This window comes from Gymnoscopelus microlampas (assembly GCF_963454915.1).
Source record: "Gymnoscopelus microlampas genome assembly, chromosome: 16".
Taxonomy (NCBI): Eukaryota; Metazoa; Chordata; class Actinopteri; order Myctophiformes; family Myctophidae; genus Gymnoscopelus; species Gymnoscopelus microlampas.
Genome location: NC_139953.1, coordinates 48494084 through 48511583, shown reverse-complemented (window position 1 = coordinate 48511583; position 17500 = coordinate 48494084). Strand labels below are relative to the sequence as shown.

The 17500-nt window shown below is 40.6% G+C and overlaps 3 protein-coding genes across 3 annotated transcripts in view; 2 read left to right on the top strand and 1 right to left on the bottom strand.

The window, feature by feature from the left end:
- Positions 1-7914, top strand: part of LOC311063927 (uncharacterized protein) — a gene marked incomplete at its 3' end in the record, with an annotated part of 53771 nt that extends 45857 nt beyond the window's left edge. Inside the window, exons 10-14 of the mRNA XM_084083559.1 lie at positions 2478-2624; positions 3935-4024; positions 5493-5573; positions 6850-6912; positions 7255-7914. Coding sequence (XP_083939685.1) covers positions 2478-2624; positions 3935-4024; positions 5493-5573; positions 6850-6912; positions 7255-7914 — 1041 coding nt within the window. The remainder of the gene's footprint in view (positions 1-2477; positions 2625-3934; positions 4025-5492; positions 5574-6849; positions 6913-7254) is intronic.
- Positions 1-17500, bottom strand: part of LOC311063058 (pyrin-like) — a gene marked incomplete at its 5' end in the record, with an annotated part of 670464 nt that overhangs the window by 235951 nt on the left and 417013 nt on the right. The gene's annotated exons all lie outside the window — the stretch shown is intronic.
- The window catches only part of LOC311063273 (translocation protein SEC63 homolog), a 38524-nt gene continuing 33064 nt past the window's right edge, over positions 12041-17500 (top strand). Inside the window, exons 1-2 of the mRNA XM_084082637.1 lie at positions 12041-12362; positions 16160-16259. Of these exons, the coding sequence (XP_083938763.1) occupies positions 12239-12362; positions 16160-16259 (224 nt within the window). The 5' untranslated portion in view covers positions 12041-12238. The remainder of the gene's footprint in view (positions 12363-16159; positions 16260-17500) is intronic.

The window sequence follows — 17500 nt, the reverse complement described above, 5'->3', positions numbered from 1 at the left end:
GGCTAATGAATTTAGGCAACAGACAATAACACTAATAGCTTAGTATCATAGGCTACATAACATAAATATACATTACTAAATGCTTTGTGTTACACAACGATTCAAATAATGTAATAAGCTGATGGCTTATTAAAGCATACAAATATGATGTCATAGTTTAGTTTGGTACTAGAAGTCAGTCAATTGTCTTTCAAATTTAAGCTGCACTTCCAGAGTCGGCCACCAGGCGACTTGAGCTACACTTGTCCCTCTCGGTTCTGGGGGCTTGAAGCATGCGCAGTAGCACTAATCTCGCAATACCAGTTGTGGACACTAGTTAGTGCGGTTGCCCAACAGGGCAACACACTTTATATCTTTATAGATAAACTTTTTTCAGACCGCATCTCCTCCCACAGTTTTTATCCCCCAATGTTGTGCCATATGTCAAAATGACCGTCTAAATCGGGAATCGTAAGCGTGTATAGGGCTAAGGGATTGGTTGAATAGTTTAATTGATATTAATTTATTAGTGCCATTAAATGTCCCCATCCACTTTAATGGAAAAGTGAAAAAACTCAAATTCAAGTATTTTTTTCTCAGAAACCGTAAGAGCTAGAGTTATCAGATTTGGAGGGATAATTCATAATATTGTCCGAAATTATTGAAAAAAATATCACACCATTCGGCCTCATGGTGGCGCTATAACAGCCCCCTTTACGTTTTGGCCTGTAACTCTTGAACCGTAGGTCCGAAAATCAAAATTTCTTTTCACCTGGATTCATTGGGTCACTACGCATCTCCCCATATAGGCCACGCCCATTTGCGTCAGGATAGATTTTTTGATATTGATTTATTTCTGCATTAAATTTCCCCATCCACTTTAATGGGAATTGCAAAAACTCCCATTCAAGTATTTTTTACTCGGAAACCGTAAGGGCTACAGTTACAAGATTTGGAGGGGAGGTTAATAGTTTTTTGAGAAATTATTATGAAAAGAATCACACCAGTCGGCCACATGTTGGCGCTATAACAGCCCACTTTACCTTTTGGCCTATAACTCTTGAACCGTAGGTCGTAAAATCAAAATGTCTTTTTCCCTAGATTCCTTGGGTCATTACGCAGCTCCCCATATAGGCCACGCCCATTTGCGTCAGGATAGATTTTCCGCCATTTTGAATTTTCTTCAAAACACACTTTTTGCTCCTTTTCCTACAATTTTTTTCCAAATCTCACACAAATCGGTACACGTGATCTATGGACCCCTGCGAAAAACCTGTCCAAACGACATTATGATAGTCCTTACCGTTCGTCCGTAATTGGCTTCCAAAGTTAGCGGGAGGGGCCCGTTTTACAAAGAATGCCAAAAATCACGAACGAAACGTCCAATCGATCCCAGATTTGAATCACATGTCGAGGGTGGTTTACTCAACAAATCCCCAAAAGCATTTCCACTTTGACCCATAGGGGGCGCCACAAATGCGCAAAATGTAACCGTTCGATGCAAAAACATGATTTTTGGGGGGATCAATCCTCTCAAAATGAAACGCAAGCGATCTCAGGAGTGACGACACAATGTAATTGGCGCAGCCTCCGACGTTATTCCTCCCGGCGTCTTCCTCGAGTCCCGGCGGCCGCGACCCGCGACCGGCGTCGGCGCAACCACACTCTGCAATTTCCCCGGAATTGCGACGCGTCTAGTTCAGTCTTGCGTCTAAAAATGCACCGCAGTCCTGGGGGCTTGGTCTGAGCAGCTGAATCAACTTTGTGTCTGTGTTGTTCCCAGAATGCACTGCTGTGACAGAAGGACTGTATGAGAAGCACAAGAGTCGGATTGATGCCGCCGTCCTTGGAGTGCAAATGGAGCTGGTAAAGAACACATGATGCATTCAAAACTCATTCACTCCCTTTAAAACTATAGGACACATTTCACTGACTTTTTTGCACCCTGTCCGTCCGTCCGTGTCCGTGTGTGCATGTGCGCGTATGTATGCGTGTGTGCGTGTGTGCGCGTGTGTGTGTGTGTACGTGAGTGTTTGTTTGTGTATCTGTCTGTGGACAGCTAATCTCCGGCACCGTTGGCTTGATCGCAGCGAAACTGAGCACACACACTCCCTGGATGGCAGAGCAGAACCCACATTTTTCACATGGGCCTGTTATAGCGCCACCAGGAGGCCATTTTTTTGCAGAACATTGTTTTTACATTACTCCTAGAGATTTTGTCCAAACATAACGTAAATCGGTACACAGCATCTCTTTAGTTCTCTACACACACATACACACACACACACACACACACACACACACACACACACACACACACACACACACACACACACACACACACACACACACACACACACACACATACATACACACACACATATTGCTCTGGGTGAGTGTCTGCTAAATGCCTAAATGAAATATGAAGTGAATGTGATGTTTTGGACTCTCATGTTTACTGAATAATGATGTAGAAATGTATTATTGTGCATTTGTAGGGTTCTCTGAACGAAGAGAAGAAGCTCCACATGGACCTGGAGAGAGTCAACAGAAAGCTGGAGGAGGATCTGAAAGGATCCCAGGAATCCATCATGGATCTGGAGAAAGACAAGCAGCAGTCTGACCAGAAGATCAAAGAGCAGCAGGTATTTTTATTTTCCATAAAGTCATTAATAAAAAGTAAAGAGTAAATTATGATTTGAATATGTTTATCTACTTCACTGGTTCCCAACGTTGGGTCTGGGACCACCAGGGTTACAAATGAACCCTTACAGCTCTTAAACTCTGAGAGTGTACACATGGAACAAAATGGAACTTACGTTCATTTGGTTCCATTTGTACACTCTGAGAGTTACATTAACACTGAGCATTTTATATTGTAGATTGATGTGCCAGAGTTTCCATCAATCCGTTTTTTTGGAACTCGGGTGAAACTTTGATCCAAATAAAGTCCATCATTTTGGGTTTATTTTCAGTAAAGGAGACAAGGACCAAGATAAACTAACTGAGGGCAAGCAAAAAGCTCTGTATATAGCCTCATATATAGCAGTTAATAACTGAAGTCAAACTTTGATCGGGTGGCCCAATTAAAGATCAATATTAGGGTTTATTTTCAATCAAGGACCAAAGTTAACAGGCGCTGTGTCGTTGCGCCCAGCACTGTCCACGTTACACCCACATTATGAGTGGCATTTAAATTATTAAACTTGGGTGCTAGGTGGGCAAAATATTGCAGAACTGGTATTGTATTTCTACCAGTGAATACCAAGTTCGACCCAATTCAAGCATGTCTGCAACTTAATGTCGATCTCGTTCATGAATGGTGTTAGGACTCGTGTGTGTGTGTGTGTGTGTGTGTGTGTGTGTGTGTGTGTGTGTGTGTGTGTGTGTGTGTGTGTGTGTGTGTGTGTGTGTGTGACCCAAGCGCGCAGCGAGGAAGAGGCAAATTGAAATTGAAGGTTTAAGCCCACAAGGGAGAGTTAATTAACCACAGGGGGGGGGGGCTCCGCTGGATAAGATCGTCAGAAAAGTAATACATGTCCAATAATATGTGCCTCACTTGACTGGCAGAATAGCGCCATCCACTGCTTATTTTATGAACTATCTCCCTAGAATCACATTATATTAGTTGATGGAAAATTTGCTTCATATTTTCGCCGAAACGTTTTATGGAAACCCAGTTACTGTTACTTCCAGGTAGAGTACATGTAGCGCTTCTTGTCTATGCAGATTGCGTAAATGTATGATTATTATTAATCACATAAATGAATGAACTTAAATTAATTAATTATTCCCCTCCTGGAGGGTCTCCGTGTGTGGGTTCACATAACCCACATACCCTATGCTAATTACGCCACTGCAACTGGGGTCCTTGTTGAGAATCACTGAGTAAGAGTAATAAGTAAGAGTAAATGATGATTATCACACGTTAACCTATAATATCATTGATTTAAAGGCTCGTATTAAAGAACTGGAGGAAGAGCTGAAGGCCAAGGTTGAGAAGCAGAGAGATGACCTCTACAGGGATCTGGAGAGAGCTGAGAGAGTCAACAGAAAGCTGGAGGATCTGAAACGATGCCAGGAATCCATCATGGATCTGGAGAATGACAAGCAGCAGTCTGACCGGAAGATCAAAGAGCAGCAGGTATTTTTTATTTTCCATGAAGTCATTAATGGATGACTTCACCCATTTTCAACCTATCTTCATATAATTGGTCCTCACTAATGCTCATGATAAGATAGTACTATTTTTTTCTACTCTGTCTGTGTCTCAGAGGAGGGCTGTGGACAGTTCAGAATCCTGTCTACCAGTGACATCATCAATGGGGAATCCAAGCTAATAGTAACTGCAGGCTTTCTATAGAGCGTCGCAGTTCCGCCACTTCCTGGTGCCGGAAGTAAATACTCGATGCATTTTTCCCATTGACTTTTCCAAAAATATTTTTATCAATCAATTTAAGCCTAGAATCAAGCCATCCAGGATACTGGTGAATCTTGACCATAAAACCTTCTTTTCTGTGATTTTTTAAATTTTATATTTAATGATATGATATACTATATTTAATAAATACCCTTTGTTTTGCCGTTTTCAAAAACGTTTTTTCACAGAATCAAACGTTTTATGGTCATGATTCACCAGTATCCTGGATAGCTTGATTCTAGGCTTAAATTAATTTATATAAATATCTTTGTAGAAGTCAATGGGAAAAATGCATCTAGTATTTACTTCCGGCACCAGGAAGTGGGCGTGAACTGCGACGCTCTATTCCTGGAAAGTTGCAATGCAATAATAGAAGCCATTGTTCTCGTGTTAATAAAAATGTAAATAAAAAATGTGAAATCTTGTTTGAAAAAAATAATAATCTGCCTAACGATGATGTCACTGGTAGACGGATTTCTGGACTGTCCACAGCTTTCCTCTGAGACACAGACTGAGTAGAACAAAATGGTACCATTTTTATCATGAGTATTAGCGAGGACCAATTATATGAAGATAGGTTGAAAATGGGTGAAGTCGTCCTTTAATAAAAAGTAAGAGTACATTATGATTTTAATGTTTATCTACTCACTGGTTCCCAACGTTGGGTCTGGGGACCACCAGAGTTACAAATGAACCCTTACAGCTCTGTAACTTTGAGAGTGTACAAATGGAACCAAATGGACCCTTAAGGGTCCATTTGGTTCCATTTGTACACTCTGAGAGTTACATTAACACTGAACATTTTACAGTGTAGATTGGGGTCCCAGAGATTTAAATAAATCATATCAAATGGGGGTCCATGGTCTAATGTATATCCAACTGGGGGTCCTTGAAATGCACAACGTTGAGAATCACTGAGTAAGAGTAATAAGTAAGAGTAAATGATGATTATCACACGTTAACCTATAATATCATTGATTTAAAGGCTCGTATTAAAGAACTGGAGGAAGAGCTGAAGGCCAAGGTTGAGAAGCAGAGAGATGACCTCTACAGGGATCTGGAGAGAGCTGAGACAGTCAACAGAAAGCTGGAGGATCTGAAACGATGCCAGGAATCCATCATGGATCTGGAGAATGACAAGCAGCAGTCTGACCGGAAGATCAAAGAGCAGCAGGTATTTTTTATTTTCCATGAAGTCATTAATGGATGACTTCACCCATTTTCAACCTATCTTCATATAATTGGTCCTCACTAATGCTCATGATAAGATAGCACTATTTTTTTCTACTCTATCTGTGTCTCAGAGGAGGGCTGTGGACAGTTCAGAATCTTGTCTACCAGTGACATCATCAATGGGGAATCCAAGCTAATAGAAACTGCAGGCTTTCTATTCCTGGAAAGTTGCAATGCAATAATAGAAGCCATTGTTCTCGTGTTAATACAAATGTAAATAAAAAATGTGAAATCTTGTTTGAAAAAAAAAATCTGCCTAACGATGATGTCACTGGTAGACGGATTTCTGGGCTGTCCACAGCTTTCCTCTGAGACACAGACTGAGTAGAACAAAATGGTACCATTTTCATCATGAGTATTAGCGAGGACCAATTATATGAAGATAGGTTGAAAATGGGTGAAGTCGTCCTTTAATAAAAAGTAAGAGTACATTATGATTTTAATGTTTATCTACTCACTGGTTCCCAACGTTGGGTCTGGGGACCAGGAGAGTTACAAATGAACCCTTACAGCTCTGTAACTTTGAGAGTGTACAAATGGAACCAAATGGACCCTTAAGGGTCCATTTGGTTCCATTTGTACACTCTGAGAGTTACATTAACACTGAACATTTTACAGTGTAGATTGGGGTCCCAGAGATTTAAATAAATCATATCAAATGGGGGTCCATGGTCTATTGTATATCCAACTGGGGGTCCTTGAAAAGCAGCAGGTATTTGTATTTTCCATAAAGTCATTAAAAAAAGTAATGATAAATTATGATTTTAATGTTTATCTACTTCACTGGTTCCTAACGTTGGGTCTGGGGACCACCAGGGTTACAAATGAACCCTTACAGCTCTGTCTGTTTCTGGGTCGCAAGACAAATTTCAGTGCAAACTGACAATAAAGTATTATCGTATCGTATCGTATCGTATGTAACTCTGAGAGTGTACAAATGGAACCAAATGGACCCTTATGGGTCCATTTGGTTTCATTTGTACACTCTCAGAGTTAAATTAACACTGAGCATTTTAAAGTGTGTGCAACAATACATGCACGCACGCACGCACGCACGCACACACACACACACACACACACACACACACACACACGTTGCTCTGGATGAGTGTCTGCTAAATGCCTACATTTTAATTCTAAATATGAAGTGAATGTGATGTTTTGAACTCTCATGTTTACTGAATAATGACGTACAAATGTATTATTGTTGATCCCAGGAATCCTTCAAGGATCTGCAGAATGACAAGCAGCAGTCTGACCAGAAGATCAAAGAGCAGCAGGTATTTTTATTTTCCATAAAGTCATTAATAAAAAGTAGAGTTACAAATGAACCCTTACAGCTCTGTAACTCTGAGAGTGTACAAATGGAACCAAATGGACCCTTAAGGGTCCATTTGGTTCCATGTGTACACTCTCAGAGTTACATAAACACTGAGCATTTTACAGTGTAGATTGGAGTCCCAGAGATTTAAATAAATCATATCAAATGGGGGTCCATGGTCTAATGTATATCCAACTGGGGGTCCTTGAAATGCACAACGTTGAGAATCACTGAGTAAGAGTAATAAGTAAGAGTAAATGATGATTATCACATGTTAACCTATAATATCATTGATTTAAAGGATCGTATTAAAGAACTGGAAGAACAACATGCTGTGACTCAGCTGCTGAAGACACTCGGTCAAGAGATGAAGAATGTGAGTGATGTTGAGCTGAAGATGATCCAGAAATATGCAGTGGATGTGACTCTGGACCCTGATACAGCATGTCCCTGGCTCATCCTGTCTGAGGATGGAAAACAAGTGAGTACTGGAGACGTAAAGAAGAATCTCCCAGACAACACAGAGAGATTCTCTTATGTTGTCTGTGTCTTAGGAAAACAAAGCTTCTCCTCAGGAAGGTTTTACTATGAGGTTCAGGTTAAAGGGAAGACTGAGTGGGTTCTAGGAGTGGCCAGAGAGTCCATTAACAGGAAGGGAGGCGTCCCACCGAACCCCAACAATGGTTACTGGATTATAGGGTTGAGGAATAGAAATGAGTACAAGGCTGCTGCTGGCCCTGCTGTCCGCCTCCCTGTAAGAGAGGAGGTCCAGAAAGTGGGAGTGTTTGTGGATTATGAGGAGGGTCTGGTCTCCTTTTATGATGTGGAGGCCAGAGTTCATCTCTACTCTTTCACTGGCTGCACCTTCACTGAGAAACTATATCCATTCTTCTGTCCTCTTCTTAATGAAGGTGGTACAAACTCTGCTCCTCTGATCATCTCTCCTGTCAGTATGGCCTAAACAATACAAACATATTGGTTTAGTTTATTATATTCTTGGCTTTGTGTTTTAGCCTTTGTTATGATTGGACACCACAGATCATATCAGGAACATCAAACACATATTGTATATTCATACACTGGCTTCCTAACATGCGCACACACACACGCACGCACGCACGCACGCACGCACGCACGCACGCACGCACGCACGCACGCACGCACGCACACACACACACACACACACACACACACACACACACACACACACACACACACAGTGGTGGAAAAAGTACTCAAATTCTTTACTTAAGTAAAAGTACCAATACTGCAATATAAAAATACTCTGTTACAAGTAAAAGTCCAGAATTCAAAATTTACTTGAGTAAAAGCACAAAAGTATTGGCATCAAAATGTACTTAAAGTACCAAAAGTAAAAGTACTAAATATTTGAAAATAGCAGATCTACAAGCTCACGCGTTGTGAGCTTGTAGATCGGCTATTTTCAAATAGCCTATGTATAAAATAGGGCAAAAGTGGTTAATGTATGTTACATTATATCATAGTTTATATCTGAAAAGTAACTAGTAACTAAAGTGTTCGAATAATTGTAGTGGAGTAAAAGTACAATATTTGCCCCTGAGATGTAGTGGAGTAGAAGTAAAAGTACTGAAAATGGTAAATACTCCAGTAAAGTAAAAATTCCTCAAAAGTGTACTTAAGTACAGTACTTGAGTAAATGTACTTAGTTACTTTACACCACTGCACGCACGCACACACACACACGCACGCACGCACGCACGCACGCACCCACGCACGCACGCACGCACGCACGCACGCACGCACACACACACACACACACACACACACACACACACAGTGAACGTATTTTAACTCCTTGAACATCTTGATAGTAGAATCCTCTTTCCCCCCCCCCGCCCCGCCCCCACCCCTCCTTTCTCTGTACATAGACCTTATGATTCTACTGAGCTTTATTACAATATGTTTTGTATTGTGTTGTATGTATTATATGTACTGATGAACTGAGTACAATGGACCACAATGGAAACAAGGCCCCTGTGGGCTTTTTGTATTATCCTTTTATCCTAATGAACCTTTGACTGTACTACCTTAATCTAATAATGTTGTTAATAAAGGATTCAATCAATCAATGTTATGTGTTTTTATTGTACTTACTATAGACTATATTCAACATTAATATAAAGCTACTATAAAATGATCAAAGCTCAGGTTGTCTGTCCTTCTGAATGTGTTTCATTCAGTGGTTTAATCAGTCCTTTTTGTCCATATGAACTAAAACTATTCTCTCTCTCTTTTTTATTGTTAAAGGGATAATTCACCCCCAAAATGACTTTGATTTGATGACCAGCAGCGGTTCCGGTAGGAGACACAAAGAGTCTCCTTTGTGTGTCCTACCGGAACCGCTGCTTACCGGTCCGAGACAAAAAACAAAAATTATCCATGAATTCAAGTCTCCATGGGGTGACTACAGTAATACATAGGAAAAATATTATTTTGGGGTGAACTATCCCTTTAAGAGAGACAAACCATAGACATAGAGTGTTGACTTGGTCCATGAGGCCAGTGCTCAGAGCCTTTGATTAACAGGAGACACATGTTATCCTCAATGTGCATATACATGAATGAATATATAAATATGTATTTTCTTGTAAATATGTCATATCTATTCCCCTTCTATAGCCATCTGACCAACAGTATGTTTACATTCAAGTGTATATATATGTATAGCCCTGCTCATTATCCACTCCAGGCCAAGGACCCCCTAGTGTAGAGAATCACAATCACAATCACAATCTGAATTCAAACTTTATTGTCACATCACATTACAAGTAAGTATAAAACTACAAATACTAAAGCATACACAGAGAGATGAAGTAGGGACCCCCCCCCTCCCACTACATATTGTATAACATTGTGTTGCAGATTAAACACTTGTTCATATATTTCATAGACAGCTTTATAGACTTGTTTGACAGCACTGTCATTAGTGCATGTTAACACATTTAAAACTCTCACTACTTAGTAAACTTGACCTTACGCTCTGTACTTGGTCTGCTCTTTTCACCTCTACACCAAACCTGTTTGCCGAACATAGCCGATCTGTGTTGTGAGCTTGTAGATCGGCTATGTTCGGCTAATCTTCCCCTCAGAATATAGAGATGTGTGGGTTAATGTAAATAAAAGGAAAAGTAACTATATCACACAGATATTTGGTGACCCCCCCCACCGTAGTAATTCTGAGGACCCCCTAGGGGTCCCGGACCCCTTGTTGAAGACCCATAGAATAAGTCACTAATAAAACCTAGCACAGAAAGAAAGAATAAATCCATATGAATATTAAAGGTAATATTTATTCTGACTATTTGGGGAGAAAGGTGTTATTCATATCAAACAATAATGAAACAATAATTGATGTTAATTTCAAAACACTGATGATAGCACATGATCCTGTTTCATATTACATATTATATTGGTTACTTGATGTTAAAATTCAAGATGATGAAAGACAGAAGGCAGTTTCTCAGTTATATCAAGAGGTTTTTGAAACAGACAGTCTACAAAATGTGTCACATTTGCCACTATTGTTGAAGAATTGTGAGAATAAATGGTGGTGATGTTGTTGTAGATGTTTGAACATGTTGAAATACAAAGTGGTTAAATGATGTTTAGTTGATGTTTGAACATGTTGAAATACAAAGTGGTTAAATGATGTTTAGTTGATGTTTAAACATGTTGAAATACAAAGTGGTTAAATGATGTTTAGTTGATGTTTGAACATGTTGAAATACAAAGTGGTTAAATGATGTTTAGTTGATGTTTAAACATGTTGAAATACAAAGTGGTTAAATGATGTTTAGTTGATGTTTGAACATGTTGAAATACAAAGTGGTTAAATGATGTTTAGTTGATGTTTAAACATGTTGAAATACAAAGTGGTTAAATGATGTTTAGTTGATGTTTGAACATGTTGAAATACAAAGTGGTTAAATGATGTTTAGTTGATGTTTGAACATGTTGAAATACAAAGTGGTTAAAATGCTAAAACTAAGCAAAGAAAACAACAACCTGGATCGCTTGGTCTTATGTAATACTCCCATATCACCTGTAGAGGTCAGTAAAGTCAAACACATGTAATGACTGGTAACCTGGTGAATGACCTGAGAGACAGTGTTAGAAGGGCTTTCTATGGATCTAAAGAAACATCAAGATAAACATCCTGATTAAAATCTGTCTAAAACTATTAGACTCTGTTATAGAACTCTATGGTTGTGAGGTGTGGGTCCACACTACCAACCAAGAACCTGAAACATGGGATAAAACACTAAATTGAGACTCTGCATGCAGACCTCTGTAAATCTATTCTCTGCATCCAACAGAAAACACCTAAATAATTCATGAAGGTCAGAATTCATGCAGGTCAGAATCAGGACGATACCTACTTATCACAATTACAGATAAAGCATTTAAATGTTATAAAAGGATAGTGACAAAGACATGCTGCCCAATAAAGCACATTTGGGTTTACACAATGGTTCAATGTGTTTACTGTAGAGTTAAATTAACACTGAGGATTTATACAGTGTGGATTGGGGGTGCCAAAGATTAAACAAAAAAATAAGCATAATACACTCATGCATATCAAACAGTAACCGGTACAGCGTTGTTATCTTTTATTTACATTTATATTTATATGTATGAACAAACTACAACATAAGAATTATTATTATTATTCTATTATTCTATTCTATTCTATTATTGTTATTATTATTAATATTAATATTATTATTATTATTATTATTATTATTATTATTATTATTATTATTATTATTATTATTATGTTTACATTGCCAAAGCAATGTTTTTTCTCTCACAACATCCGCCTAAACTGGTGGCTCCAGTCAATAGGGGGCGCTATGCAGCTTTAAAGAGCCCCCCCCCCCCCCCCCCCCCATTTTAAAACCCGCAGGGGAATCATTTTGGAGGTGCACGGCACCAGTGGTTCCGATCGATGGGTTCCGGCCATCTGATGACGTTAAGGTATTTCCGCTCCAACCTGAAAATATCACGACCCCCCCTCCCGCACACACACCAGTGCGCATGCGTAACACCACGTACACCCCTTAGCATTCAACAGAGTGTACAGTACAACACAGTACTAGTACACAGTAGTGTTGTTAGTTAGCTGGATGCTAGGAGCTGCTGCTGGGTGCTAGGAGGTGGACGTCTCCCCCCCCACCACCACCACAACAACAACAACAACAACAACAACAACAACACCTACACCTACACCTACCACCAGGACCATGGCAGGCCAACAGTTCCAGTATGATGACAGCGGCAACACGTTCTTCTACTTCCTCACGTCGTTCGTGGGCCTCATCGTCATCCCCGCTACTTATTACCTGTGGCCGCGGGACCAGAACGCTGGTGAGCCGGCCTGGAGGCCGTTAGCCTCCCCGCTGTCTCTGTTTCTCCTCTGGAGGAGAGAGGAGTTAAGCTAACGCGTTAGCCTAGCATGCTAGCTAGCTTTATTTACCGTTTTTTTTCCTTTTAAAGTGAATGCGAGTGGGTTGTCACACAAGTTGAAATGGAACCATATGGAACCCTTTAAAGGGTCTTTAGAACCACCCTGTGTTGTGTTATGAATGAGTGAGGGTTCATTTGGAACCCTCCCTCCTCTCCTCCTGAAGGAAGCTAGCTGAGGCTAGCTAGCTAGCATGCTAACTGATGCTATAGCTCTATAGACATTAAAATGCGAGCTGGTTTGTTGTCACAACTTGTAAGTGTAGAGAGCGGTGTGAATGGAACCATATGGACCTTTGTAAGGGTCTTTATGACAGCCCTGTGTGTTGTGTTAATAATAAGTGAGGGTTCATTTGGAACCCTCACTCCCTCCTCCTGAAGGAAGCTAGCTGATGTTAGCATGCTAACTGATGCTGTAGCTTTATAAACACACACAGTGCTGCTCAAACTTTTTTTCACGTCAAGGACCCCCAACATGATATGTGTTTGACCTGCGGACCCCCATCTCAAAATATTTAGTTCCAGGAGCAGGGACCCCCTAGAAGCACAGATTTGAGTTAAAATGTTGTCTTTAAAAATATATATATTTATATATATGTATATTCAAAGATTTGCACACATTTTCATGATTTAAAGATAAATAAATAGCAGATCTACAAGCTCATAGCGCGGCACTCGGTAATATATTTTTAATTAAACCCTCCTCTTACTGCACTGTTAAAGAGACAGTTTTGATTATGTTGCCTTTTTGTTTAAATCATGTAAACAAACATTTTCAAGCGGCTGTCATTTTGACTGCTGTGTTGTCTAGGTAACCGGGCCAGACAGACACTGAATGACTACGGGTCCATTTGGTTCCATTTGTACCCTCCTCACAGAGTTACAACAAGGGTCTATGGTCCATTTGGTTCCATTTGTACCTCCCTCTCAGAGTTACAACAAGGGTCTATGGTCCATTTGGTTCCATTTGTACCTCCCTCTCAGAGTTACAACTCGGGTCCAATCAATGTGGTTCTATTTGTACATTAGGAGTTAACAAGGGTCAAGGTTCTGCTTAGGTCCCTGAGAGGGTCCGCTTGGTTCCATGACATTTGTACGATCTGAGTTGACAAGGGTCCGAGCGTCCATATGGTTCCATTTTGTACACTCTTAGAGTTATAAGGGTCTTTCTAGGGTCCATAATATAGGCCTCCTAATATGAGGGTCCATTTGGTTCCATAGATAGACTCCATCATCGCTCATGGGTTTATACTGACACACACTTCTAGCTGTGTGTTGGTTGACATGATGGTAATGATGACATTAATGATATCATTATTAGATATCTTTAGGCTTTTCAAAAATAGCAGATCTACAAGCTCATAGCGCGGCACCGAGTGCCGTGCTATGAGCTTGTAGATCTGCCACTTTTGAAAAGCTGTGAAAATGTGTGCAAATCTTTGTAGCTCAGCTTGTAGATCTGCTACTTCCATTATTATTATAAAACATTACGGTGACTTTTACTTGTAACAGAGTATTTCTACATTGCAGTATTGATACTTTTACTTAACGTGGAAAGAACTAGTTTGGAGGTACAGTACTTCCGTGTGGCCTACCGGCAGAGTGCCTGAAGTCAGCGAATATTATCAGAATAATGTCATATCTGGGAATATATTCCTTACCAAGAATTTATATTAGGGGAATTTTTTACTGCTGCTGAAAGTTGGGGTACCCACCATAACCTTATGCGGGGGGAAAAAAACTAAATTTAATTGTGTTTTAAGTAGCATGTGAGGGGTCAAACTATGGTGTTTTTATGATTCTGAATCAATTGCAAGCATTTGTTTTGCACCAAAACCACTCCTTGGGCTAAAAACAGCCATAGCCAACCTTTTCCAGGTAATTCTTTTGTGTAAAAAGCCCATTGAGATTGGGCCTTTTTTAGCCCAAGGAGTGGTTTTGGTGCAAAACAAATGCTTGCAATGGATTCAGAATCATAAAAAAACACCCTAGTTAGACCCCTCACAACTCACATGCTACTTAAAACACAATTACATTTTTATTTTTTTTCCCCCCCTCATAAGGTTATGGTGGGTACCCCAACTTTCAGCAGCAGTCAAAAACTCCCCATAGAGAAACAGCATTTCAGTGTTTATGAGATGTGTTAATAGACACTTTTACAAACACGTTGGTGAAGACATTTCTTGGTAAGGAATTTATTCACAGATTTTTGAAATATCCCCTGACTGTTACAAGGTTTGATGCCGATTGGTACGGCCGGCGTTTTGCCAGATTAGCTCTGGGCACACGCACGCACGCACGCACGCACGCACGCACGCACACACACACACACACACACACACACACACACACACACACACACACACACACACACACACACACACACACACACACACACACAGGGCCACGTAGTAAAACAGATAGCTAAGCAAACGGAGGAACCAACGCTACAGGTTCAGTAGACGTGTTGTTTGACATTGACCCAGCGTCAATGGCCTCTGGCTGGCCTGCTCTGTAAACATCTATTAACCCTGTAAGACCGGGAACGCATCTGTGTCATTTTTACATGTCTTTGGCTAAAATAGCAGATCTACAAGCTCATAGCGCTATGAGCTTGTAGATCTGCTATTTTTGGGGGAAAATCCTGAAAATGTGTGCAAATCTTTGAATATATAGTTTTTTTTTTTAAAGCAAACGTTTATAACTCAAATCTTTGCTTCTGGGGGGTCCCTGGAACAAAACATTTCGAAATGGGGGTCCGCAGCCAAATCCATATCATTTTGGGGGTCCTTGACATGAAAAAGGTTTGAGAACCACTGATGTTATTATAGCAACATATGTTTTTTTTTTTCAAAAAACTGTTAGGATTTACAAAACATTTGTAGAATCCCCCAGAAGCAAAAATGATTGAGTTGCAAATGTTCGCTTTGAAAAAAAAACATATATATTGAAAGATTTGAACACATGTTCAAGTGCAGCGCTATGAGCTTGTAGATCTGCTATTTTTTAATAGCCAAAGAAATCTAAAAGTGACACTGATTCTTTCCCCGTTCTTTATGGATTAAGGAGGGTCCATGTCAGTGTGTGTTGATATGTGTGCATGTCCAACAGGGGTGATGCAACATTGATGATGTAGAGAGAGGGCCACTATATTTACAAACTCATTCCAGAGGAACACATTGCATATACTGTCGGAGTGTCGGGCAGAAACCTCTTATCTCTGTGTTTTAACTTTTTTTTGCCATTCTATATGTCACAAAAGTAGCAAAAATAGCAGATCTACAAGCTCAAAACACGTCGCAGTGCGACGTGTTTTGAGCTTGTAGATCTGCTATTTTTGCTATTTTTTTAATTGGAATCCTGAAAAGTAACATTTGTATTTAATTTCAAATGCATTTAGTTATACTTATGTTAACTTTATGAATTTAAATACAAATACATTAGACATAAAACAGACAATATAATGTTAATACTAGTCATTAAACTACTAATAATAATATAGACTGAAGTAATTAAAGCGGGTCATGTTTGCATGTTAGGAATCATAACAGCTGAAATCAATAATATATCTCTATTCTGATATTAACCTGCGGGCCGCACGTAAGTGAAGGTGGGGGCCGCATGTGGCCCCCGGGGCCGCCAGTTGCCCATATATGATGTACAATGTGTGTTTATGTGTGGTTATCTCTCTTCTCTTCCAGAACAAGTGCGTCTGAAGAGTTTAAGGAGGGTCCATGGGAGGTGTTTGTGGTATCGGCTCCGGCTGATGAAGTCACAACAGAGCATCGTTCCTACACTAAAGTGAGTTCAACTGTGTCCATCTGTGGTCTAATAGTAGGAACTACAGTGTCCATCTGTGGTCTAACAATAGGAACTACAGTGTCCATCTGTGGTCTAAAGCATTGGTTCTCAAAGTGGGGTCCGGGGACCCCCAGGGGTACTTGAGGGAGTTCCAGGGGGTCCCCAGCTAAATGATATTTAGGAACCAAATGGACCCTTATGGGTCTGTAACTCTGAGAGTGTACAAATGGAACCAAATGGACCCGTTACACTCTCAGAGTTAAATTAACATTGATTTCATAATAAAAATTGGGGCCCCAGAGATAGAAATGCCATTAAATGGGGGTCCGTAGCTTAACGCATGTCAAACTGGGGGGGCTCCTTGAAATTTAAATGGCTGAGAATAACTGCTAGAGAGCCGTAAAAATCGTCTCTGATTGGGGGTCCCTGGCATTACTTTTCAAATGGTGGTCCGCGGGCTAATAAGTGTCAATTTGGGGGTCCCTGACATGAAAAAGTTGGAGAACCACTGGTCTAAAGGCAGCTCCGCCACACTGACGTCGGGGGGCAGAAGGCGTTGGAAATGGTCTTTATGCCGACAGCCTGTTGTGGATAGTGTCGTGCCGTCGGGTCGTTAGTTCTAGTCGAACGTCGATGGCCGACCGAACTTGCTCGGGCGCGTCCCGACTGGCTAGAGCCCGTCGATAGCCGCTGGGTGGTGAAGAGGGGGCAGAGTGTTTTTTTTCTCGTTTTGTTCCAAACTAAAGGCTCCAGTGTTGTAAAGTTATATATAACAGGTAGTTCCGACCAAGCAATCTGATTGGTTGAAATAGCTTTCTAGCCGTGCTTCAAACCAGCATCATAGCACGGGCCGAATCACATTAATAAATCACTCCGCACTGCAGTCCGCGCCTGCTTATACCATATATGGCACAGCTGTGCTGTGACGTCACGCTGTCCCACGGTACGAAAACAAACAGAGTATCCTGACCCACCGCCGCCACCGGAGAACAAACAGCTACGCAAAATGGACTATGTTGTTAATTTTGATTTATTTGGTGGACTTACGGTTGAAAATAGCCGATCTACAAGTTCACAACGTGACGCGTTGTGAGCTTGTAGATCGGCTATTTTCGCCGTGCGATACCTTCGTACGACGGAGCATATAGCCTACTGGAATCAGCTGTGTTGTGCCTCAGCTGTGTTGTGCGCTCTGAGTGCCTCAGAGCGCTGCTACATGGACTATTTTGTCTCAGTCAAAT